General features: G+C 36.5%; 1 protein-coding gene across 1 annotated transcript in view; it reads right to left on the bottom strand.

Annotated features, from left to right (window-relative positions):
• Positions 1-27,014, bottom strand: part of Phex (phosphate regulating endopeptidase X-linked) — a 190,116-nt gene that overhangs the window by 50,652 nt on the left and 112,450 nt on the right. Inside the window, exon 13 of the mRNA XM_003466402.4 lies at positions 8,790-8,867. Within this exon, the coding sequence (XP_003466450.1) occupies positions 8,790-8,867 (78 nt within the window). The remainder of the gene's footprint in view (positions 1-8,789; positions 8,868-27,014) is intronic.

Below are 27,014 nucleotides of genomic sequence, written 5' to 3'. Positions count from 1 at the left end.
GTCTTTTAAAAGTAAACATTGCAGTATAACAAATGCATGTATTCCATGAAACCCACAGATATTGCTGTACAGATATGAATGTATGCAATTTGACAGTTATAGACTTGACGGGTCCTCTATTTGTTGGCCTATGTCTAGCTTACATTTATTTCTACACTGAGACAGAATGGGTACTCATGCCTGTGGAGATGTTTTTGTTAATGAATCATCTTAACATCTTTCCAGAAGACCAGGCCAAAATATAAAGGAAGGTGTAAAATAACTGAAAGCACATGGAGAATGGTGGCAATTAAAATAACAGTTCCTGGCATCTTTGGTGTCCTTCTTGGCCAACAAATTATAAAGATATGACTTTAAATTGTCCTTTTCTTAAACTGCTTGGCCAAGAGAGAGAGGACTGATAAATAAATCATAGCTTATTCACATAGTGGAAAACAATGGAGTTTAAATGAATGCATGAACATGAAATAATCTCTAAAACAAGGTGAATAAGACAAGCTGTATGCATGAAAGGATTTAAGGTTTTAAGACACGCGGAACAGCACTATATATTGATTATGGATGCATACTTATGCATCCAAGGCACAAATAAATGCATAAGAATGATAGTCTGAATTCAAGATAGTATTTATATCCACGGAAGGAGATCGACATGGTGGGAAGAGATCAGATCAAGGAGGACTACATACTGAATTGAATAGATCTCTTTTATTGATTTAAAATGTGTGTATATTCTGGGCATGGTGGTCTGTCTCCATAGTCCCAGCTACTTGGGAAGCTGATAGTTAAAGATCACTGGAGCCTAGGAGTTTCAGACCAGCCTCAGCAACATAAAAAGAGCCCATCTCTAAAATAATAATCACAATAAAAATGTGTGTGTGTACAAAACTAATTCAATAACACTTTCTGAAAACAAAAGTGTAAGAAATGTCATTTTAAATACTGTTCCAATGTTATGGATGTTTCATAATTTGAAAATCTTACAGTGGATTATATTTTAAGATTAAGGATATCTCTTAGCCTTCAAAAAAAAAAGAGAGAGTGTTTTGCTTTAGACGGCAAACTTCACTATCATCCTAAAGCATTCTTGTATACTGTGGATAAAAGATGTGTCTGATGTTCAACTCTAAGATTCTTTCCAGCTTTTGTTTCCTAGATACTTTTGTTATGAACTTCAGGATATAACTGGAACTGATAGAAAATTCATATGTTCTTGAACTCAGCACACCGTCCCAAAGGAATTCCCTTCAAAAATATTTATTATTTTTATGTAATATCAATATAATCAGTTTTTAATTTTAGAAGGGTTTGATAATTGTGGTATTTTCATGTTTAATCTGAAAAAAATTAAAATCTTACAGTCAGATTGGTCCACAGACATTAAAACCTATCCCAAGACTTCTAAGATGAGAAGAGTCCCAAGTCTAAAAATACCATAAATAACAAAGTTCTACACTCATAAAAATAATCCTGAGGGTAAAACTCAAAAGAAGCAACTTACAATTTGCCGTAGCCTCTATGTTTTAAAGGACAGTTCTTACATTGTATTAATTATTAAGATGAGAAATTTATGTCTTAGACTGTTTTCATTGATTTATTCCATTTATTTAAAGGAAAGGACAAGTTATGAGGGCTAAATATTACTTTTTCCTCTAAGCTGGGTTAAGTGTTTGGAGGTAGAGAGGGGCCAACTATTGCTATTATGAGATGATAAGACTGATAAACAAGAATCCGGGCTAAAGAGGTTATACAACTGGGAAAAGATTCACGGTACCAATGAGTTGGCTCCTACCTCAATGTATTTTGGCCCAGTAAGAAAGAGATCTAACCGAAAGAGTACAAGAAAAGAAGGAGGAGAAGATAAGAACTGGGGACTGGAATAGAAGAAATGAGTACATAAATCATGATATGGCTTCCTTAATGAAGTACTATATAGTTGTTAAAAGAATGGTAACAAAGACTATGGAAGATGGTGACAAAACACTATATTAACTGTAAAGATTAGTATGAAATTATATATAAACATCTATTACAGCTATACAGAAATAGAGAAAAACAAAATACTCTTAGGAAAGTATATATTATTATATTCAAGTAATAATTTTATGGCTGATTTTTCATTCCTTTTCTCAGTTTTCCAAATTCTCTCTTATTTAATAACATGGATAATTTCAAAAGACCTTTATATGATTAAAAAAATACTAGAACCCCAACAACCAATAGAAGAGTTCTGGTTGTTGGAGAGATAGTAACCAAGGTGACTTGCATGAATATTTTAAAGTCACTTGTGATATAAAAAAATAGTAAGAGAAACTCTTCAAAGGGCAATAATTAGCTCAAAAGACTCTTATACTTTCAGTTACTGGAAAAAGTCTACGTTCAATTGATAATGGCTTTCAATCAATTCCGTATCTTGACCTTTCAGTTGAGTGACCTTTGGTGAAGTAATTGGGGCTATCATGTCATTTCATAGGAACAGCTATCCAGATTATAAAATTCACTGGACCTGGATTTCTCTTCTTGGAAATACTATCCTCAATGCTAAGCACCAAATGCCACAGAATAAATGGAAGAATAAAGTTTCACCTTCCCCACAATGGCAAGGCTCATATCATAAAGGCAGCACAAGGAAACCTGCTTACCTTCCTTCTCTGTAGAAAGAATAAGGATGTGTTTACAAGACACGACCTGTGCCAATGGAAGTATAGGTTCTAAATCATTTGTCATTTAATTCAAATCCATTTAAAGATACTCTGAGTATATCCAAATTTCTATAAGAAAGATTTTATGTTAGGCATCCAAAGAATTTTCTGAATGCTTGAGGGAATCCATATTATGCATTTTTTCCTTATTTAAACAAGAGAGAAATATGCAATATTTGTGTGTTTAAATGTCTTTGTTCCTAAGTAATGTTGTATATACACATGTGTGCACGCGCACACACACACACACACACACACACACACACACACACACACAAGCCCACCAATAATGTATACAAATTTCAGGAAAACAAAAATAAAAGAATTTTTTTCAGCAGATGGTGTTACCCTCATATGAGACCCTAGAGGATGTCATATATCACAGAAAATCTACTGCACTGCCAGCCCTGAGAGAAGAAATTGAAATGCATGTGCAGCAATCTCAGTGACTAAGGTTACCCAAACAGAAGTTCACCATACTAATAAATTTCTGGAAGTTGATGGCCGCCACTTCGAGCACCTATTGTAATTGTAGAGGCCAAAGATAACTTGTATGAGTCTCATAATATATCAATGAATTTATTCTCCCTTGTTCTTTTTTTTTTTTTTTTTTTTTGTTCCAGGGATCAAATTCATGACCTTGTACTTACCAGGCAAGCACTTGAGCCACTGAGCTAAATTCCCAGCCTTCAATGAATTTCGTATTAAAATATTTATACAAGATTTTCTTTTCCTGAAATGTGTGTACATTTTCAGGCATACTCTGAATATACAGGAGTGAATCCATATATATGGTATACCAGGAAGAAGAACTTTCTCAAGCAGCTACAAGAAGGTGACTGAGAGACCACCACCCAGCAATGTCCCCACTCCATGCTGGGGAAGAAGGTGGCCTCTGTACTCCAGCCACTGGAAAACTTCAAATGAAGACTAGCATGGGGGAGTAAGATCTGGCTCAAAGGTTGATGGGTACCAGGACACCCTATTTCCAATGCTTGCTCTTGGCTCTTCGATGCTATCTCAAGAGAGGTGAAAGAAATAGTTTTGGGTTTTTTCTTTTAATCAAAGAGTACAGAATGACTTTACTATTTTAACAACTTTCTTTTCTGGAACATTCCACCCAAATGCCAACACACCCTTACATAGTTGAACTTTCCATTACCTCTCTCTCTCTCTCTCTCTCTCTCTCTCTCACCATTCCACTAGCTGACCCATATTTATCCCAGAGAATAAAAATATGGTGATATATATATATATATATGTATCACCAGAAACACTAATAACTTTTAAAAAATTACTTCTTTCCAATCCTAAGTAAATGGGTGCAGCTATGATTGTGACTTTACTCCCTGCTGTAGTTCTTCACTGGCTTTCACACCAATACCTGAGGTACTAACGATGCAGTTATTTACCTACCATCACTGAGCTACATGCCTACCCCTTTGCTGTTAGTAATGCTGGGGTGTGACAGTCTGAAACGTCTTATTGCCTGGGTTCCTTTCTCGGTTGGCATCTGCCTACTGAAGGTGCTGGGGGAAATTAAGCATTACCAAGAGGGGAAAATGTGCTGTGTCGCTGCTCTGTCTACTCCCCATCTCTCCCTAGAAGACATCAGTTCTTCCCCAACAGCCCTGCTTTGGAGTGGCAGTCCCTCCTCTACTCTTCTAGATGACAATACTATTATGTCCTCCTTTCTGTGTCCCTAGACCCTGAGGTAGCATCTGCTTCATGAACGTATTAATCACTGATATACTTCACTTTCCTCTCTTTTGCCTTCCACCTTATTCCCTGTACTAAATTCTCTGTTCGAAATATCTACTGTGCTTTCTGCTCCCCTGGCTGACAGAGCAACTTGCCCAAAATTGGTATAGGCTCACTGTTGCATCTATTTCCATTATAGATCAATGAAACAGAATAATGCTTTATAAGGTGAATTTGAAAATGGACTGGTACTGACCATTTTAGGCTAATAGCCTTTACCAGATGCTGATGTGGGTTCAAATACTCAAAGGCACTGACTTTCTTTTTGCTTGGTGTGCAAGGTGGGGAGTACTAAAGATGTAATCTAGGGCCTTCACACTAAGCTACATCCCCAAAACTTTGTTTTTGAGACAAGGTCTTGATAAGTCACTAATTTGCCCCAGGCTGAGCTCAAACTTTTGGCTCTACTGCCTCAGCCCCTCAGAGTGCCTGGATTATAGGTGTATGCCACCTCCCACTCCTCTTGCCCTTTTCAATGACTAAGAGGATTATTGTTCAGAAATGCTTTGTGGAGTATCTCAATTTACCTTGTCATCCTTAGAGGAAAAAATCTGATTTTGTTCATATTTGCCTCTCAATTCTTTTCTTTTTTTTTTTTTTGTCTTTATAAGACAGAGTCTCACTATGCAGTTTGGCTTGCCTTGAGCTTACTTTGTAGCCCAAGTTGGTCTTGAACTTGCAATGATCCTCCTGCCTCAGCCTCCCGAGTGCAGCCACCACACCTGGCTCTTCAATTCTTTTTCACTTGCTTTCATCTCCATTCAAGCCCAACTGCAGTTTTCAACCTTTCTCCTGGACTTTAATCTGATGATCACCTAATCTCACACCTCTTTTGTACTTGTGCCTCATGAATCATACCTTCACCTGTGTCAAATGTAGCAAGTTGCTTTCAACAGGCTCTCATGCTCAAAATTTGTATTATCAGAATGTTTGCATAGGCCTTGCAGTAAGTAGTCCTTATCTGCGTGCTCCTACACAGTCCCATTTTGTCCCAGTAATACTTTGGTCCTCTTGCTATTAACCTTGGTGATGCTATTACAATCTGTTCCATCATCCTTTCCCCTATTTTCAAGTTAGGTCTCATTCATTTTCTCTATCTGAATACAAATGTCTTTTTATTTTATATATTTGGATTTCATTCACCACTGGTTTCATAAACTGTCAGAAACTCTTGAAAGTGACTGTGTCTGCTTTGGCAATGAGTCAGATGAAAGTCATTTCTTTGCAGAAGTACTTAAAAATCTTCGTGTCTAATGGCATCAGTTCAGGCCCTGTAGAAATGAAGAAGCATATCCAACAATGAATCCTGTTTGACACCTGGTTTCCTTTCATAAGAGATACTATTTTTGGTGAGTTCTTAAATCTGGGGCCCTCAACTCAGACATCCACAGGCCGCCAGCAAAAGGTTGATCAACTAGATAAGTGAGTGAGCCCCGAATGCTATATGAATTGATTAAAGCGTGGGAGTGTTGTATCTGTTGATTTAAGAAAATCAACTTGAGGATCCTGGAAACAGTATTGCTAATTCATGGTTACTTTTTCAAACCAAAATAATCCACTATGATAAATGCAAATTGAGGTTGTCATACCTAACGGTCATATTTGTGCTTGTGTGCCACTGTCAGCTCTAAACTCATTAAATATGCTGTTTGATCCTCATAACAATCTTATCTATATAGAGGGATCATTACCATCTCCATCTTCAGATGAGGAAGCTGAGGCACAGAGAAGATACACAACCTTTCCCAGATCCTACAGTTTGTAAGTGGCAGACTGGATACTTCACTCCTGGTATTCTGAGTCATAGGTTTACATTCATAACTATTACTCCAAACTCCCTCTCAAACTTCCTCTTCTCCATCTGGACTTGGATTATTGACCAATCACAAGGAATTATGCAGGTTCTCCTTCTAAGATAATTTGTGCCCTAGTTATGTTCTTAGTAGCAGCAGTTTTCATCTTTCTCCACAAGGCTTTCAATCATAGGGACCTACTGTGGACCAGACAGTGTGCTAGGTACTTGTATAGTTTTATAATCTCATCTCACTTTCCCAACAGTACTAAAGATTGGATATTATCTCCTGCAACCAGTTAACCGAAGGAAGGCTGATTGAAGTTAAGTAACCTGCACAGGATCAAAGACTAGGAAATGCAAGAGGCAGAATTCAAATCTAAGCTCATGATTCTAGAGCCTGTGCTCTTAACCACTTGACGACATGGGTCTCTTCTACAATAGGTCCTTCCTATTAGATTTAGAAAAGCAGCTCCCACAAAGTCTCACATGTACATCTTTATCCACCCAGTACAGCTGCCATCAAAGTCCCTTGAGAAATCCTTCCTAAATCTAATCAAGGCTGAGAATGTAGCTCAGTGGTGCAGCGTCCACCTGGCAAGCATGAGGCTCTGAGTTTGATTCCTGGTACAAAAAATGTAATCTCAGCTTATAAAGTTGAAATTTTATTCCTGACTAATATTCCATGTGGCACTCAGGAGATCAGTAAGCTTCTTTGAGTCTGTACCCTTCTCTATAAAATGGGCGTAAACACAACTACTTCCTGAGATCACTGTAGGAATTAGAAGATAATAAACATGAATACATCAACTATCTCAGTATTTTTAGTTATCATAATAATCACAGGAATCTCCGCATCATCAAACTAGTAAATAACACAGGCTGTATTTTCCAATACTCGGAAACATAATTACCTACTTCCAGACCAAACAGATCAGTACTTTGGAAGGTCGGATCTCAGATCTCAATAGAATATTTTTTTAATTTGTTTTATTTTAAAGAGGGTAAGATTAAACATAACACAACAGAACAAAACAGATCATAAGGAAACAATTTTAAGAAACACGGATTTCAAAGCAAGTCCACTGGAGATCTTCACTGTCTATCATATTGTCTCTAGTTTTCTTCCAAATAGTTGTCCCCCTCTTCACATATATTGAATACATACTGAACGTTGTAGAGCTAATCTAATCATAACAGGATGATGAAGGCTTTTTTAAGTCTTTAAGACCTGACATTGGGGAAGTCAACAATGGCTGCCATAATGTCTCTCATTCTCTTTGAAATAGCTGTCTATATCTTTACGTATGCTGAAATTAAACATAAGAGACTAGACTAATATCATTCTGAGCAGTGAATAATAGTATTGCTAGATCTTATATCATAATGCTACAGAATTAGCACTGGGTATCTTAGTGTCTCTTCTTCGGAGTATCAGGATTTAAAAGCCACATTAGTCTTATCGCTCTGTTTAGTTTGATTTTATTTTGTTCTGGTCTGTCTACTCATACTAGATTTGAGGGCATAGACAGCTATCCCAAAAATAGCAGGATATACTACAGTAACTATTCTTAATTTCCTATTAACTTAAACTTAAATTTCCTATTAACTTAAATTAACTTAAAACAATTTCCTATTAACTTAAACTGATATACTACAGTAACTATCCTTAATTTCCTATTAACTTAAATGAGCACTATTTCTCACTTTCAGATGGTCTGGTATACTTCTGATGCCCATCCATAAAGCCAGGACTGCTTAAAGATGGACCACTTGTTGAACAAGAACTTCAAAAAACAGCTATACCTCAAAATCAAAGTTGTTTAAAGAATCTCAAACGACTACTCTTTCAAGAAAGTTCAGTAAATGGTAAAAACAAGGTTTTCTTTTGAGTTAGAAAACTTCCATATCAGAACTATTTATAGGAAAGGAAATAACAGCGGGTATAGTAGAAAGGCTATAATGAATAAATCTACTATAAAATATGCATCCCCAAATATTTAAATAAAAAAGAATTATTACTGCTCCGCATTAGTAACTTACTGAAAATATATAGTCAACTCATAATGAATTGTTGAGTCATATGTATATGCACTTAATTGCCAGAACAGTCATAAAGTTTAATGAGATTAACTCCCAGGAGGTAGATTTATTACTATTCACTTAATGTGAATGAAGCAAATAAAAATATTTAACAACAAACATGATGCATTCACCATTAGAACATGCCTATTAACTGTAAAATACTCAATTTGCTTAATTCTTTCCTTTATAATCAAATTAGGCCAAATGTAAGTCCATTTGCTTTACAGTGTCCACTCAACTATGCATTCTTTATGCCACTTCCTTTATTTGGAATGTGCTCTAAATCTTGTGATATGCCTGGCACACTAAAGCTCAAATCTAGCCAAGGAATAAATCAAAAGTTGGTACTTTCTGGCACCACCAGGTTTAATTGCTTAGACCTGGGTTAGTTGAAAGGCACAAGGCCAGTAAAACTTGCCAGAGAAAAATACAATAAATTTAGCACTTACTGCCTTGAGGTCTTCATTAATATGAGTATCATTCATTATAAAATCAGGATAGCCAACTTTTGCCAAAACAGCTCTTGCCTATAAAAAGGAAAAAGATGATGTCAGAATTTTGGCACTTAAATCATTAATAATCACAAGATGTAGGAATGCAATATTCATCTGAAAGCTCCATTTACTGAGTATCTACTATATACCATCCCTTATGAAGGACAAAATCAAATGGGAACAATTAGCCCTGTACTCAATATATTTAAAAAGCAGTGAACATAACAATTACATGCTTCTAAAATAAAAAAAAAAATTCCCGGTATTATTATCAAAGTTTCCTTTGATAAAAAAGAGACCATTTCTTTAAGGGGAAACCGCAAGTATTAGAGAATACTCAGGATTTCAAACACCAGAGCTAAAAAGAACAACATTCTAGAAAAGAAAACAATAGAGAGGAAAAAAATTATGAACCATACATCTGATAGCTTAATTTCAAAATACATAAGAAACTTAAACAGCTCAATAGTGAAAAAAATAGGCAACTAGATTTAAAAATAAGAAATAAACCTGAAAAGTTATTTCTCACATTATGGACTATAAGTACAATATGTATAAGAAAAAACTTTTAATCTTATTAATCATCAGGGAAATGCAAGTAAAGACCGCAGTGTGATATCACTTCACTCCTGTAAGAATGATGATTAATCCAAAAGAGCTTGCAGGTATTGGTGAGGATAGGGAGACAAGAGAATGCTTGTACACTGGTGGTGGGAATTTAAATTGATGCAGTCACTGTGGGAAATAGTATGAGTGGTATTCAAAACATTAAAGAAAAAAACTACTATGCGATCCAGCAATTCCATTTCTAGGTATACACACAAAGAAGATGAAACCAGTATGTAGAAGAGATTTCTATTTGCCCTCCCATATTCATTGCAGCACTGTTAATAGTCAACACATGAATCAAATTAACTGTCCATTAACTGATAAACGTATAAAGAAAATGTGATGATATATAAAATGGAATACTATTCAGCCATAAAAAGAAAGAAATTCTGTTATTTGAGATAACAGAAGTACAGATCATTATGTTAAGTGACATAGGCAGGTATAGAAAGACACACTGCATGATCTCACTAATAGGTGAGATTTTTTAAAATTTTATTTAAAGGACAAAAAATAAAACAAAACAGTGTAAGGGTCCAAGTAATACAGAATTTCAAAAAAACAGTAAGAAATCAGTAGTTAATAGATTACAGATTGTCATCTTAGAAATAGTTGTTGTTCAAGTTACAAGATTAAAGCATACAAAGTGGACATTCAAACAGTGAGACTGCATCAGTTGTGTTCAATGATCCAACAAAAACTCAGTAATATGGTCATCTATCTTAACACACCTAAACACACTTGCAGTTATATCCTTTAGAGCACTTTTTTCCCCCTCTCTCTCTTTTTTGTTTGTCTTTTTTTGTTTTTATTGGTACCAGGGATCGAACTCAGGACTGCCTGCTTACAAGGCAGGTGCTTATGCCACTGAGCTAAACCCCCAGCCCCTTCCCTCTCTTTTTTATAACAACATTTACACATTTTGGGTTTTATTACTCTCACAGTTCTTATTACTTTTTTTGGAAGAGAATAAAACAAAATATGACAAAACAAAGCAGTCAGTCAAAACAAAGGATGGACACAGTACATGATGTAAAAACAGAATACAAAGTGATCAACAATGGTTGCCATAATGCCTCTTGCTGCCTTAAAACAAATTGCCTATATCATTAGGTATAATAAAATCGAACAAAACAGTACAGAACAAGATCAATAAAACCTAAACATTGGAGACATTACAGGACTTCAAAAAAAGATAATAGTCAAACCAGAATGGGTGTCATAGTGAATCTTTTTGCCTTCAAAGTAGTTGCCTATACCCTCAATATGTGAGATTTTTAAAAGTCCAATTCATAGAAGCAGAAAGGAGAATGAAAGTTACCAAGGACTGAGGACTAGACTTGAGATATTAGTTGAGAGACACATTACCTGAGACAGACAGAAGAATAAGTTCAGAATATCTGCTATATAGTATGGTCACTGTAAGTAATAGTAATGTATTATATACTTGGAAGCTGCTAATAGAGATTGTAAGTGTTCTTACCTCAAAAACTAATAAATATGTGAGGTAATGCACATACTATTTAGCTTGAGCTAGTCATTCTACAATTTACATATACATCAAAACATCTTAGTGTATACCATAAAAATATAAAAATTTATATCTGACAATTGAATGACTAAATATGAAAAAGACAGAAACAGGAAACACATGGATCACAGGGATGTCAAGAATTCCTGAATTCAGTGCAAATGAATCTCAATTTTATTTTATAGCTCAGAGAGAACTAAATATTTTTTAGCAGGAGAGTAAAAAGAGGTGAGTCAGACTTCAGAGAGATTATCCATGCAGCACTGAGAACAACAGCCAGAATGCCAGAAAGACTGAAGGCAGGGGGTCCAGAATAATTTAAGATAAATAGTAACAGCATAACCATCATTTTGATAGACAAAGATACTAATTCACCTCTGTATTTTGCACTATCCAGGAAATGGATAAAGGGAGAAAAATCACCTCGGGCCTATGTACAGAGCCTTTGCCATAGAGGGACAAATCCAAGCCCCTAGGTTAAAAGCAGTCCCCTATTTTTGTAGATAAAGTTTTACTGGAACATAACTTTCACACATCTTTATCCCTAACTGCTTTTGTGCTACAATTGCAGAACTGAGTAGGAGGAACAGAAACTCTGCTGCTCACAAGGCCTCCGATATTTTCCCTAGGCCTATATGAAGTGTGTCTTAGAAAGCATGATAAAAATACAGTGAATACTGCTGCCAAGTGCCATCCAATAGAAAGGCAGGCTTGTAGAAACATTATCTGTGTGTCTCCCTCCACCTTATTCACTGCATCTGGCACTGTGTGACTTCTGGCTCTTCCCCAAAAGCAAAATGATCATGAAAAGGAAATAATCGATTCGGGACATTGAGGTAGCCATGACAGTGCACTAAAGATGCTCATGAAAAAGGACTTCCAGAAGTGGCAAGATTGATGATATTAGAGTGCTCAAAGCAAGGGGCAGTATTTTGGGAGGGATTAGTGGCAATGTACCTTTTATTGTAGTAATTTTTTTAAACTTAAACATTGAGTATATTTTTCAATCCCATCTTGTACAATTTATACTTCTAGTCTTCCTTGCAGTATTAGACCTGTTCTAACATGTCCCCTGAGTTCACACACAATCCTACCACTTATTCCTCACTTTCCGGCTTTTCCTATTCCTTGCTGGATTTTCTTGGGAATATTTCATTAATAAATCACTTGCACATAAATCCTCACCCCCAGATTTGCCTCCAGATAGCCCAATATGAGGCCCAGGCAATCCCAAACCTATTTTATTCCAGCAAAGCAACAATACAAAATCAGCAACCTTTGTATGCTGCTCTTCGGAACGTTTTGTTCCCTTTAGTCCTTTTCAATTTTCCTCACTCAGAAATAAATAGAATAAGATAGTACATTTTCTTTATCTTCCTTGAGATAATTCAAATATTAAATATCAGCAGAAACCTGCAACTTAAGACTCAGAGAGGATTTTACAAGTGCCGTAGGACACAATCATAATGGATTTTGCTGTTCCAGAGACTCAAATATAGCACAGATCAAATTCTGCCTTTAAATCCTGTGAGTTGTACACACTAAAAGCCTGATGTGACCCAAATAGCAGACGACTAGAGGTTAAAATTCCCCCCAACACAAAACAGTATGTCATATAGCTGTAGGTTACCTTGTTCTGAAATTGTTACTTTCTTCATTGTATTTTATTTCTCACTGTATTTTAGTAGCTCACCATAAGTCATATGTATAACTGTAGCAAATAAAGAACTTCAGATAGTGCTCTCTACTCCATCCCCCAAAACCAAAAATAAATAAGCTGAGTCATCCACAATTGTTTCCTGAACACTGGCCTTTCCAGAGCATGTTGGTGAATTATGTATTATTTTACAAATCTCAAGCTCTGAGACCTCCACTACACTATGGAATCTCATACAATATATTACCCTCTGCACTCTATATACAGATTATCAATCCTTTCTTAATATTTATTTAGCATCACTGTGAGTTGAACAGAGTCACAAGAGATATGCAAATAATCCTGATTTGCTGCCCAAGAATACATAGTTAAAATAAGGTAATAATGGTACTAGCAACATTGCCAACATCTGAGTAGAGTGCTTGTCTTCCCAATTCTATACTTACACCTCTACTCAGACTCAAACAGTCCTTCTGCCAGAGTCTGCTGTCAACGCCACACTATCCCAGCTACCCTATTCTACATTTTCCCTGGTAAGCTTCAAAAGCATACCTCTCAAATTATATGGACCAGAGCTCAAGATGAGACTGCCAGTGAGAACCAGTCCCAGGCCACTGGAAATGTACAAGAGAACAAAGCATCATTTACTCATTGCTGGTAGCCATAGGCAGGTACATGAGCATACACAGGGAACAGAAACAACGCTTTGCCAGCAACTTCAGGGCATTCTTCTGGGAAAACCTTGCCAGTGTGAAGGCAGCAAACTTCATGAGCAACCTCTGCCTTTCACTCCCCAGCCCTGCAGTGGTTGCATAGCCCTCCAAATCACTGTGTTAAGCATCCTCCTGCTTGATATCCATAAAAGGACATCTGTTTTTCTGCAAGAACCCTAATGGAAATAGTGATCACATCACTTTAACTTTTTCAGCACAAGAGAGGTGAAGCACCTATAGCTAATGGCTTGCTGAAGGACAAAGTATTCATGAGATAAACCTGAAATCAATCACTCTAATGGTCACATGAGCAAGATCAAGAGGCAAGTCTCACTGCAAACCTGAGAAGACTGGTATGAATAGTTAACCAACTGCATTTTACAACCTGCAGTGAATATTTTGTAGAATATTTGAGAGATCACGGTTAGTCATACATTTCTACTCCTTTTTCCTACAGACCTCTAGAGAGGCGCTATACTTCACAACAGGACATCGTTTCTCGGTAGAGGAAGCTCAAATACCTCCTCATCCTCACTACCTAGGTGGCCCTTGGGCAAAGTAACTTTATGAAGGAAACACTGTCTGCCATCTACCTAACATCTATCCTCCCTGTCTTCTCTTACTATTGGAACCTCAATTCTGCTGAGAATGAAAACAAACCCATCAAGAAGTAGCCATATCGCCAGCTGCTTTTATAGCTGGGTTTGCCTATGGGATAAGACTTTGGCCAATGACATATATCTAAGTGTCCTCGTACTTCTAAGGTTCCAGTTTAAGAGGCTAGAACAAGCTGGCTGGTGCTGTCTGCATTTAGCCTCGGGTTCTCAGCCTCAGCACTATCGGCATTTTTGGTGGGATAATTCTTGTTGTGGGGAGCTGACCCGTGACTATAGGGAATTTAGCAAACCCTTAGGCTTCTACTCACTAGATTCCGCCCCCTCCCCTAAATACGTTATGACAACCAAAATGTGCCCTGAGGACAAAATCACCTCCAACTGAGAATCATTGCTTTAAGTTTTTTTCTCAAGCTCTCTGGAATGCTGACACAATGTCAGAAGTACAAACATGATGAAGAAATCTACATGGTAAACATGGCAGGATGAAAAGCTGATGGCATCTGACAGCTAATCCATTAGCTGTCGCTTCAGCCTCAAACAAATCTATAATAAAATGTGAGTGATTAATGGCAATATATTAACCATGATAAATATCTGTATTTCAAATGCCTCGATGTTTCTGGCATATCAGGCCTGAACTATATCTCTTTCCCCTCCATGACGTGAGAAAAATAAACTCCTAATTTGTTTAAGGCATTTTATGGTTTAGATCTAGAATGTCTCCCAAAAGTCTCATGTGCTCAGACATGGAGCTTGGGAAAATGACTGGACCATGGCACTATACCCAGCAGAGCCATCCTTGAAGGGGTCAGAGTTGAATGTGCTATTGTTAGGTAGGGTCTGATCACAAGAGGTGGGTCACTGTGGGGTCACTGTGGGACTGACCTAGAAGGGTGTACCTCCCTCCCTCCCTCCTGGCACTCTCTCTCTCTCTCTCTCTCTCTCTCTCTCTCTCTCTCTCTCTCTCTCTCTCCCCCGTTCTGCCTTAACATGAGCATTTTTTCCCTCAGAATCTTTACCATGCCATTTCAACCTTGGAGTCAGCCAAGTATGGACTAAATCCTCTAAAAAATGAATTAAAATAAAACTCTCCTCTTTTGAATTGTGAATATCAGCTACTGTGTCCCATTGACAAGAAAATGACTAATGCAAGCATTATGTGTTATGTTTTCTATCAGCTGTGGTCAAATGTAATTCTTACTCATGTTCCTTTACATCAGATACAGTTTGAGGGGAAAAAAGATATTAGTACCTATATATGGTATTGTCTGAAAGAGTTAAGGATGACACTGCACGTAAAGTACTTTTTATGCCTTGGTCCAGAGTACCAAGGTAATTGGTGAAAGACTTCCCTAGCAAAGCTAAACTCTAATCATGAGCCAGAGGAATTCAGGAAATTCTTGTCTCTCAAAACATCACAGGACTCCTTCGAGGGCCACTCTACACATTCTTTGAAGATAAACACAAAAAACACTAAGAAATCTAATTCTAGAAAGATTAATAATAATAATAATAATAATAATAATGATGATGATGATGATGATAAAGCTGGCTTGGGGTTAAGGATATGGTTGTTGGGCTTGATCCCTGACACTAAAATAAAGTTGTATATGTTTTCAGTGTGGCTAGAGAGACCTAACTATCTCAGCCCTAAGTTAAGAATGAACAAAAAGGAAGGAAGGAAGGAAGGAAGGAAGGAAGGAAGGAAGGAAGAAAGGAAGGAAGGAAAGAAGGAAGGATGAGAAAGAGAGAGAGAGAAAGAAAAGGAAGGAAGAAGAAGGAGGAAGGAAGGAAAAAAGAAAGAAAGGAAGAAAGACTCCAGCATTCACTATCTTGGTTTCTGTTTTCTCCTTTCTCTTCCCTGCATCTGTTCCTCCCAACACCTTGCTGGCCCTATGTATTCACACCACTTGCACTCCTGTCATACCCAAATTGACTTTTCTTTGGCAGTACCCTGTGCTCCAGAGTCATCTCCTTCTTTCCTCTTCATCCATCAAAACTATTATTACTTCAAGGCAGCTAATCTATTAACTGTCACTGGAACCTCAAACTAATTTATAATAAAATGTGAGTGACTAATAGCAATCTAATGCATTAACCCCAAGAAATAGCTGTATTTAAAAGAGTAGCTCATTGTCCAAAGGGGTAAATCCAACTGTAAAAGAGATTTCTATAGCTGAGAGAAATTTCCTTTTTGACGCTAATCAAATTAAGCCATTAGGCCATTTTACTTAATCACCATTGTCTTGTCCACATGCAATAAAATGCCAAGCCTAGAACAAACGATTAATGCTCAATAAATATTGATTCATACGATGAGTAATCTAGTTGGTAAATCCACTAAGACCAATGTCACTAACAATATCAGAAAACATAAAAGATTATACTTTATATTTAATGTGTGGCTAGAAAAGGGAAAACTTATAATTGAGAATTTCATTCAATGCTGCTCACATCAAGGCACATTCCCATATTAACTAATCTTCCTACAAAAGAAAAAAATTGAAGACTGGAGAAACTTTAGGAGAACCTAAAGAACCTTTTGGAAAATGGAGCAAGATATAAAATCCACTGCATTTGATTTCTTTTTTTTTTTTTTTTTTTGGTCTTTTTCATTTTTATCGGTACCGGGGATCGAACTCACGACCGCCTGCTTGCAAGGCAGGTGCTTATGCCACTGAGCTAAACCCCCAGCCCCTTGCATTTGATTTCTTGACAAATAAAATATATATTAACATACAATATTTTCCCCTTATCTGTGATTTCACTTTATGTGATTTCAGTTACAGATGGTCAGCTGTGGTCCAAAAATACTAAATGCAAAATTCTAGAAATAATTCATGTCTTAAGCTGCATATCATTCCAAGTAGTGCAGTGACATTTTTTAGTGTCATACTCTGTTCCGACAAGGATGTGACCATCCCTTTGTCCCTCATATCCATGCTGCATACGTAGTGGTACACTGGTTCACAAAGTTAATATTTTCCACAACTGTGGAATTCATGAACCAATGTACCACTGTACTACCCACCCCAGGAGAAGTTATGCACCCCAGTACAGAAGTTATTTTGATAAGCAGAGAGACCATAGCTTTTATGATAGTGTATTGTTATAATTTCTCTAGTTTATTAACAGTTATTTATGTCTTACTGTTCTAAGCTATAAAGCAAGGTTTATCAGACATAACTGCATAGAAAAATATACCATATATATAGAATCCAGTACTATTTGTCTTGTCAGGCTTCCATGAGGGTTGCTGGAACACATTCCTCACAGATACAAGAGAAACTATCACAAGTTGCCTCAACCAATCAACAAGTAGACCATGTACTGTAGGCTCAGGACTTTCCTTGATGCTAAGTGAACACACAAGCATTTAATATGGTCATGCTTCACTGCATTTTTATTTAAAGAAAAAAAACTACAGTAAGTCTTATGACAACATGCTGTTACTACTAATATAAGGTGTTAGCAGTGCCTTAATTTTCTGAATCTCTGTGTTCCTCAGTTTCTCTGTCTCTAAAATGTGGATGCATTTACTCTTAATATCATTAAAGTGAATTACAGAGTTGAAAGAAGTATTTGAGCCATAAAGGAATTAAGAAGGTAAAGTGAGGTTAGGAGCCAGCAAACTTTAAAAAGCAGGATAATAAATATTTTAGCGTTTATGGGCCATACAGTATTTCTCACAACTACTCAACTTTTTGTTGTTGTACCTGGCAACACAGAGACAATCTAGGATAACATAAGAATAAATGGCTATGGTTATGGTCCAATAAAAATACATTTACAGACATTGGAATTTCAATGTCAAACACCTTTCATGTATTATGATATATTCTTTTGATATTTTAAAGCCATTTAAACTCTAAAATCCATTCGTAACTCATGTACCACAGGAAAACAGGAAGTAAGCCAGACAGGGCCAAGGGCCAGGGTTTACTAGGCCTGGCTAGACGAGTTAAAGAGAGAAATGGCTCACTGAATTGCCTTGGTGTACAAGAAGTACTTAACAACACTTGGCAATTAGATTCTTGCTCAGCAGTGGGCTTTGTGTTCATGTGTGCACACGTGAATGCATGGCTTAGCTCCTAAATATGTCATTTGGTTTAGTTTTACTCTACCATGTTCATGCAACAAATTTTAATTGCTTGAGAGTTTATTTGTTGCGCTAAAGTCTTATGTCTAGGGTATTAGAAATTATAGGTAGCACCTGCCTGGCAAGTGCAGGGTTCTGAGTTTGATTCCCAATACTAAAAAGATTTTTTAATTTAAAAAATTTTAATTAACAGTAATTTCTGTGGAGGCATCAGAGAGTTCATAAAGTGAAGATTATTATTTTAAGAGAGAGATGATGGCTGCAAATGAACTCCGAAAACCAATGAACATTGAAAACTTAATACACAGCATGACTTAAACTCTCAAGTCACCTCTTCCTCCCCAGAATTTTCCACAAGGTACACTACAACTTGATAATGCCAGGGAAGAGCAGAACCAAATACAGCTCTGCTTTATTTGGCTGCAAGCTCAGAAACAGCATATTATTTTTACACAGATGACCCAACTGATTTAAAGATTGGTTAGGTTGACTTTCTTACTCCTGAATTTTTAAAGCCACTTAGTACTAAGCTGATCTACAGAATGCAAGATGGAAAGCTCATTTGTTTTAATCCCCACTGACTTGGCTATTTAGGAAAGTCAGGTGAATTCTCACATGTCTCACATGCATTATACCAAAGGGATCACTTTAATCACTTAATTAAGCATCTTTGAGTTTAGTCTACATGGTTAAGTCTCCCAGCATACTTTTTTATTTTTTATTAATTTAACCTATATAAGAAAAAAATGGGACAACTGATCACTGCCTTTTCACAAACAATTTATTGAGCGGCATTCTTAAGTTTTCAGTGGCTTTGACAGCTTCAGTCAGGTTTAATCATCCCAAGGCCTCATTTTCTCTGATGAGTTTTGTAATAACTACCAAACATCAATCAAAATCTTGAGCTTCAAAGTGCCCAGAAGTTCAGGAGACTGTCCATGAATTACATTATCCTTCAAAACAATGGCGCTTTCCATAATGTCAAACAAATGATTGACTAGAGATCCTAGCATAAGCTGAGCTAATGGTATTGATGAAAATTAGCCTAGGGAACAGGCTTTAATATCCTTTGGGGCTATCAGGATCCCACAAACAATAACAATGCAGTTATCTAACAAATCAAATTTTACCCTCTTGATAAGAATGGCACTGATTTATTATGAAACCTCAGGAACTCTAATTCTGTAAATTGCTTTTGGGTGTGGTTCACAAACTGATGTATCATGTCAGGGTGATGAATAGATAAGTATCCATGAATCAGAGGCTTTGTAAGTGCAAATCACAGTTATAATTCTGTAAGAACTAGCAGACAGGAATGCTTAGATTTCAAATCTGCCATTCTTAACCCTATGTGGGTAATGCTCCAGTATAGTGCATAATTCCCATTAGTCTCTGATATGGATGATATTCTAAGAAGGTGGGTCTCAAATTAAAACCCAGCATCATTAACCCACTCTCTCTCTCTATGTATTTTGGAGATAAGCATGTTTTCCAACCTATGAAAGGATACTACTTGGCACAGGTAAATCACAATTTAGCCAAAGTAGCACTAAACATTTCCCTGATGTCTTTGTGATGTTCCTCTCCCTTGTGAGCTCTGTACCCTAACAGAGGCAAAGAAAGAAACTAATGTTTTCAATTTTTTTAGTAAATGTGTGGGGTAATAGAAACCAGAACTCAAAACCTTCCCAGCCTTAATCCATAAAACAATGTACCTATCCTCCTAAAAGTTAGGGCAATCACACCTTAAAAATGCAAGCCACTTTTATTTCCTTTAAAATTGAACAAGAGAGAGGCCACATCACATAATTTTTAAATCAATGCATTTTATTAGCTTTAATTTCATGTAGCAAACTGTCCACATTTTTGCAAGCTGAACAGCTGCTAAACTTGCTCAAGTGAATATCCTAAGCCTCAGTGAGTTAAACACTTTTGTCCAGATGTAGCCAAAATGATAAAAGACCAAAGGCCAAAACAAACCTATATCATAGTTAGGATTTTATATAAGCCGAGGTAATTATTTTTCTGTGTGTCTTATGCATGGGCCTCCACATCAGGGGTCAGAAAACTACAGTCCTCAGGCCCAAACCAGCTGACCACCTGTCTTCATAAACAAAATTGTTTCAATCCAGGCTATGCTACTGTGGAAGAGAATTATTTTGTGCAGAAGGCATCTGAGAATTAACAGAATCAGGAAGAGGCTTTGTGAATTCCCTTATCTACCTAAAAGCAGAGCTTTCTAAAAGAATTTATCTGTCATAAATCCCCCTTCACGGAAGGCTTCCTGCACCTGGGGCAAGAGCTCATGCATTATACAGTCATCTCCCACCATTTACCACCCCCACTGCATTCTGTGCATATGTGTGCACTGCTGGCAGGAAACCTTGCTCCTTCCACGTACTGAGCGCTCTGTCACTGACACACACCCCTACCTAGCCTTCCTCTTCTCATTCATAACATGGAAGCCCCAGTTTCTAACTACTCTTTTGGGCTGCATATCCTGAAATTTCTCTTTTTCTTGAAAATTCATCTTTTGATAGCATGACTCACAGATTCCCATATACTAAACCTAAGGGGAGGTAGAGGTAAAGTTTTTCCTACTTGACAATCGCCATGTTCATTTATGTATTGTCAGTAGTCACTTGCACTCAGAGTTGGGTGGTTGCAACTGTGACCCCGTGACTCACACAAAGCCTCAAATGTTTACTGTTTTGCTATTTATAGAAAAAGTTTACCAAGTCATCTTCCACATAAATATCATCAAATATTTCAAACACAGCAGTAAAGACAGACAGAAATAAGGGACAAGGTTTGATTTTCTTTTGGTAAGTCTTGTATCTAAACATGTGATTAAATAATAATTAAGCAATTGTATAATTCATTGTAATAAGTGTTTGTTTTGTTGAAATAGATATCTAACTTTTGAAAAACACATGCTATTCAAATACCAACCAAAAATGGAAATAAATACCATGGGAAATCAATGCACTTTGGGGGATGAAGGAAAAACAAATTATTAAAATTTATTTTCAAATGTCAGAATACAATGGGCTGAGAAATGCACCTGCAATATCTAGATCCTAGGACCTCATGTTTCTCAGAAAAATACAATCACCTACTTAATCCTCCTCCATTGCTAAATTACTTATTTAAACAGAAGGCCAACTGAGGATTAATTTAAATAAACATATATTCTTTCATCAGCAGTTCAGCTGAGATGATATTGTTGTCATTCTTTTCCTTCTAGATTTAACTCTGTTGGGTCAACTCTTTAACACCTAAAGAAACACTAATCTCCCTCACAAGGTGGGAGAACTAATCAAAAGAGATAATTTTGGTGAAGAATTAAATTACACCAGTGTAAAATAGCATGCAACTTTACAAAAATAGGGGATGCACTGGGGAATATTAGCTTTCCCAATGCTGAGAAAGCAAAGCTCCCAAGTATCTGACACCCACAACTTAAGAAAATGGTTTATTTGGCTCACAATTCCAGAAGATTCAGTCCATGCTCAGCTGACTTCGAGGCAAAAGCATCGTGGCAGAAGGGCCTGGCAGAGCAAAGACCTTCAGTTCCTGGTGGTCAGGCAACACAGCAGAAGAACAGCACCAGAGAAGAAGAGGCCAGCAACCAAATATAGACCCCCAAATCACACTTTCATGACCCACCCAGATATACACAGAACGTGCTTTATTAATCCACTAGTTGGCTCCCAAGCCAGTCAAAGCGACTATCACATAGGGCCAATGCCCATATGCATTGTTTATTCGTTTGGCATTAGCAGCCTCTACTTTAGTTTAATATTTGTACTGGAAGCATTAGTAGCACTTGGAAACTTTTTAAAAATACAAATTCAGGGGGAAAAGCCAAGCATTCAATGCATTCACTGCTAAATTTCATAAAAACTTCAGGAAAGAATGTCGACTCCTCAGTTTCTTCCATGAAATTGAAAGAAAAGGGACATTGCTAGATCCACTCCATGAAACTAGTATAACTTTGATACCAAAGCAAGACAAATGTTCAACAAAAAAGAAACCACAGGCCAATATCCTAATGTGTAAAAGTTCTCAATGAGACACTTGCAAACAGAATAGAGTAAATCATTGAAAAGATCATATGTGATGACCAACTTGGTATCTCTTAATTCGAGGGACACAAAGATGGTTCAACATGCATAAATCAATAAATGTGATATATATTCTGATTATATAAAGAGAATTAAAGATAAATCATATGATCGTCTCAATAGATGCAAAGACAGTGCCTGCAATCAAATCTAACATCCATTCTATATAATTCCCACCATGAAAATAGGTATAGAAGGACATAGCAGAATACATACAAAAGACAATAGCATTCCTGTACAACAACAGGAAACAAACAGAAAAAGAAATCAGGAAAAAAATCCCACTCACAATAGTTTCAAAAAATTAAATATCTAAGAATTAGTAAAGGAAGTGAAAGACCTCTAAAACAAATCTATACTGCTCTGGAAAAAGAGATTAAAGATAACATTAGAAAATGGAAAAAGAGAAGAAGCAAGTCCTCTGTGAACCAGCACCATGCATGGGCCACCACCATCAGGGAAACAGCCAGACTCCAACCCCTTCTCACAGGCTGGGAAACAAGAAAAACCAACTCCCCCACCCAAGCAACGTTATTGAAAACTATTTGAGGTAAAAATGCAATTTAATGCTTGTGTGTTTGGTGTTTCACTGACTGCAGGTCTAGGGCTGGTGGATTGAACATCTATTCAGAGAGTAACGGTACACAGTGTGGCATCTGTAGGGGATCTCCATCTGGAGGTGGTAGCCTTCTCTATTATCACTGTCAATTCCCTGTTATCTTGTTTTGAAGTTTTGTATCATTTTCATTGTTCTGTTAAGTTGGGGTTTATTCTGTTTTGTTTTGATTCTGTTATATCCGATGGCATTGGCAGCCATTTCAAAGATAGCAAGCTATATTATGGTAGCCATTTTGGATGTACTATTGTTAAGTTTTGAAGTCCTTTATTGCATTCATTGTTTTTTTAATGGTTCTATTATGTTCCATTTTGTTTGAGTTTGAGTTTGAGTTTTACTCAAACAAAATATATCTGAAGGTATCTGCAGCTCTTGGAAGACAAGAGGCATTATGGTAATCATTGTTGATTTTGTATTGTTTTGAAGTCCTGTGTCACTTACACTGGTTTGTTTTGATTGGCTTTGTTCTGTTTTATTTTGCTTGGTTTTATCTCTTCAAAAGAAAAAAAGATCAAGAAAATGGTAAAAGATCCCATTCTTGGACAGAAGAAACAACATTGTCAAACTAGCCATACTACCAAAATATATAAATTTAATGCAGCTCTAATCAAAATACAATCAGCATTTTTATAGGACTAGCAAAAAAACAAGTCTAAAATTTATATGGAACCAGAGCTGAATTAAAATAGTCAAGTCAATCCTGAGCAAAAATGGCAAAGGAGGAAGCATTACAAACACAGACTTGAAGTTATACTAGAAAGATACACCAATAAAAACAGCATGGAACTGACACAAAAAGAGACATATTGAAGAACAGAATGGAATACAGGATGCAGAAATAACCCCACACACCCTTCAACCATCTGGTATTTAACAAAGGAGCCAATAACATGCTGGAGAAAATACAGCTTCTCTAAGCAATGATGCTGGGGAAAGTGGCTATCCATATACAGAAAAATGAATCTAGATCAATGTCTTTCACTTTGCACTCAAATTAAATCAAAGTGGATCAAATACCTAGATATAGAAACAGAAACACTGAATCTGCTGGAATAAAACAATCAGTAAAATGCTTAAAGACCTAGACACAAGCAAGGACTTCCTGAACAGAACGTCAATGGCACAAGATATCTTATGAAGAATCAACACATGGATATCAAATTGCAAAGCCTGTACACAGCAAGCAAAACAACCAATGGAGGGATGATGCAGCCTACAGAATTATAAAATGTTTTGCAAGCTACTCCTTAAATAGAAGACTAATATTTAGAATATATAAAAACTCAAAAGAACTTAGACTCCCGAAAATAAAATTCTCAACCAAAAATAGAAAATTTAAACAGAAACTTCTCAAAAATGGCCAATAAGTACCAGAAAAAATGTTCAGCATTTCTCAACATCAAAGAAATGCAAATTAAACCAAGTTTCCAGCTTACTCCAGTGTGAATGGTTATTACCCAATGACTCAAAATAACAAATGCTAAAGAAGTTTTGAGAGAAAAGGAACCCTTTATTCCGTGTTAGTAGGAATCTAAACAAGTACAACCACAATGTAAATTCATGAATTTGGAGATTCCTCAATAAAGTGAAAACAGGAATTCCATTTGACCCAATTATAACTCTTCTGAAGCATATGCACACAAATCATAACATACAATGGAGTACTACTCAGCCACAAAGAAGGTAACCTTGAGTCCTTTCTAGAAAATGGATAAATTTTGAGACCATAATTCTAAATGAAATAAATATATCACAAAAAATTAAATATTGCATGATTTTTGTAATGTGAGAGACTCAAAATATTTTTTTTATTTTTTATTGGAACATATTTGTAGGATATTATCTATTTCTTGTGTGGAGTTGGTACATAAACGTAACACATTTTAATTCTTTCCATCCTTTTTTCCTCCCTCTCTCTGCTCCCTCCATCTTTTGATCCCCTTCCCATTTAAGAAAGATGTATCTGATTCTTCCTATTATCTTTTATTTTGGTCTTTATAATTTGAGTTTTTCATATAAAACAAATAATGTGATATTTAAGCTTATGGGTCTGATTTGTTTCACTTAACATAATGGTCTCAAGGAACAACCATTTTCCTGAAAATGATTCAAGTCTATCTTGTGCTATGGCAGAGTAACTACTCCACTGTGTAAAAATACCACATTTTATTTACCCATTGCTTTAGTTACTTTTTTTCTGAGGCAAATTACCTGACACCCACAAGTTAAAGGAAAAAAGTTTTATTTTAGCTCACACTTTGTAGATATTTCAGCCTATAGTTTGTTGGTTCCAAGGCAGAGTGGCACAGCAAAGGAGAAGCATGGCAGGCAAAAAGCAGTGAAAGAGCAGCGTGGAGCCATCCTTACCCTTTTATTCTATTCAAGCTACAGGCCTATTGGTTGGTGTCACCTATTATACCCAGGGTGAGTCTTCTCATTATTCATATCCAAAATGGTGTTCAAAATATCTGTGAAGTAATTTAGTTACCATCTACTCTTAACCCATATTCAAACACCCTAGATCCACAACCTCCAAGAAGCCCCATCTATGAGCAGATAAGGCTTTGTAGGGACATCTAGATATGAGCCATAACACCCATTCATCTATTGATTGACGTATAGACTGCTTTCAACATTTAGCTATCATGAATTGTGCCACTATAAGCATGAGTATGCATGTATCACTATAATATGATGTCTAACTCTTTTGAGACGATCTATAGAAAGGGAATAACTATGTCAAATATAATTTCTAGTTTTAGTTTGAGAAATCTCTGAACTGAATTCCACAGAGGTTGCACTAGTGCAACCTTTTCTCCTGCATTCTCACCGACATTTTTTATTTGATTTCTTGATGATGGCCATTCTTACTAGGGTAAGATAGAATCTCAGTGTTTTAATTTGTACTTCTCTAATGGCTGGCAATCTTGAGCATTTCTTCATGCATGTAATGCCCATGTATTGTAGGCTTTGTGGAGCTAGGAAGGAAACATGGAGGAAAAGGAATATGTTAAGCAGGAGTACAAATGACAAAGATGTAATGTTTATGTGCACACATTCCTCAAGATGATTGCAATTGCTACATATCACAAATGCATGCTAATAAAAAAACACATGTTCAGGGTATTGCTCTAGACCTGCTGAGTCAAAATATCTATGGATTGGGACCCAGAAGCCTGTATTGTTTCAAACAGGGTTTCTTCACCTTACCGACATTTATGGGTTAATCATTCTTATTTGTGAAAGATTGTCCTATATACTATAGGATGTTTAGTAGCATTCGTGGCCAGTATCCACTAAATACTTCTAACACTGCTCTCCTGGTTGTGACCAGAAATATCTCTAGACATTCTCAAAATCCTCTAGGGATATAAGAGCATGTTATGGTGAAAACCATGCTACATGCATAGTCAAGTCTCAGAAACTTTGTGTTCTAGACTGTGGTACTTGGAAAAGCTTCTGGGCCCACTGCTGAAAATCTCTGACACCAGATCATCCAATCATGAGAAGGCTCATCAGTTCCATCAGTGTTCAATAGAAACTTCACTGATAGTCACTACTATTATGCCATTGGGAATACTTTACGGAGAAAGAAAATGTCACTATCTTTCCTCCTACCAACTTTTGAGGGTGTCACAGATACTTGCAATCCAATCTTACCTCTGGCTATTACCACCTAAATTCCAGGATCATAAGGGACCCATAATTTTAAAACAATTAGAAAGTCATGATATAAACATGGTTCAAGATCTCAGAGTCCTTGGATTAAAAGTTCTAACAACTTTTTTCTTTCAATAACTTTGCAAAATCTATTTTGAAGTACTCTCGGCCATCTAAAAAGCCACATTAATACAATTATAGATCATTGAAAAATTAGCATGCAATCTAGTATGAAAGCTTAAATCAGTCATATCAGGGTAATATTCTATTTAATTATAAAGATTAATTCAACCTTCATTTATTTGTGCATGTGTTTGGTCTTTCCATTTTTCATAGAACACCCAAGATTCGAACACCATCTGGTAAAATTGCTGCACAAGTGTCAGAAGCATCTATTAGAGCTGTAGATTTTGTTTCAAAGCAGAATTGATCAAAGGACAAAGGGAAGGTGGGAAACAAAGGATGGAGGCAACAGAAACAATAAAAAATGAGATTTTCTGCCAATCAGATGCCTCTCTCTCTCTCTCTCTCTCTCTCTCTCTCTCTCTCTC

This window comes from Cavia porcellus, unplaced genomic scaffold, assembly GCF_034190915.1.
Source record: "Cavia porcellus strain 051 isolate PalLab524CR breed Dunkin Hartley unplaced genomic scaffold, mCavPor4.1 scaffold_33, whole genome shotgun sequence".
NCBI classification, from domain to species: Eukaryota; Metazoa; Chordata; class Mammalia; order Rodentia; family Caviidae; genus Cavia; species Cavia porcellus.
The sequence above is the reverse complement of the archived record's forward strand: the minus strand, read 5'-3'. Positions and strand labels throughout refer to the sequence as shown.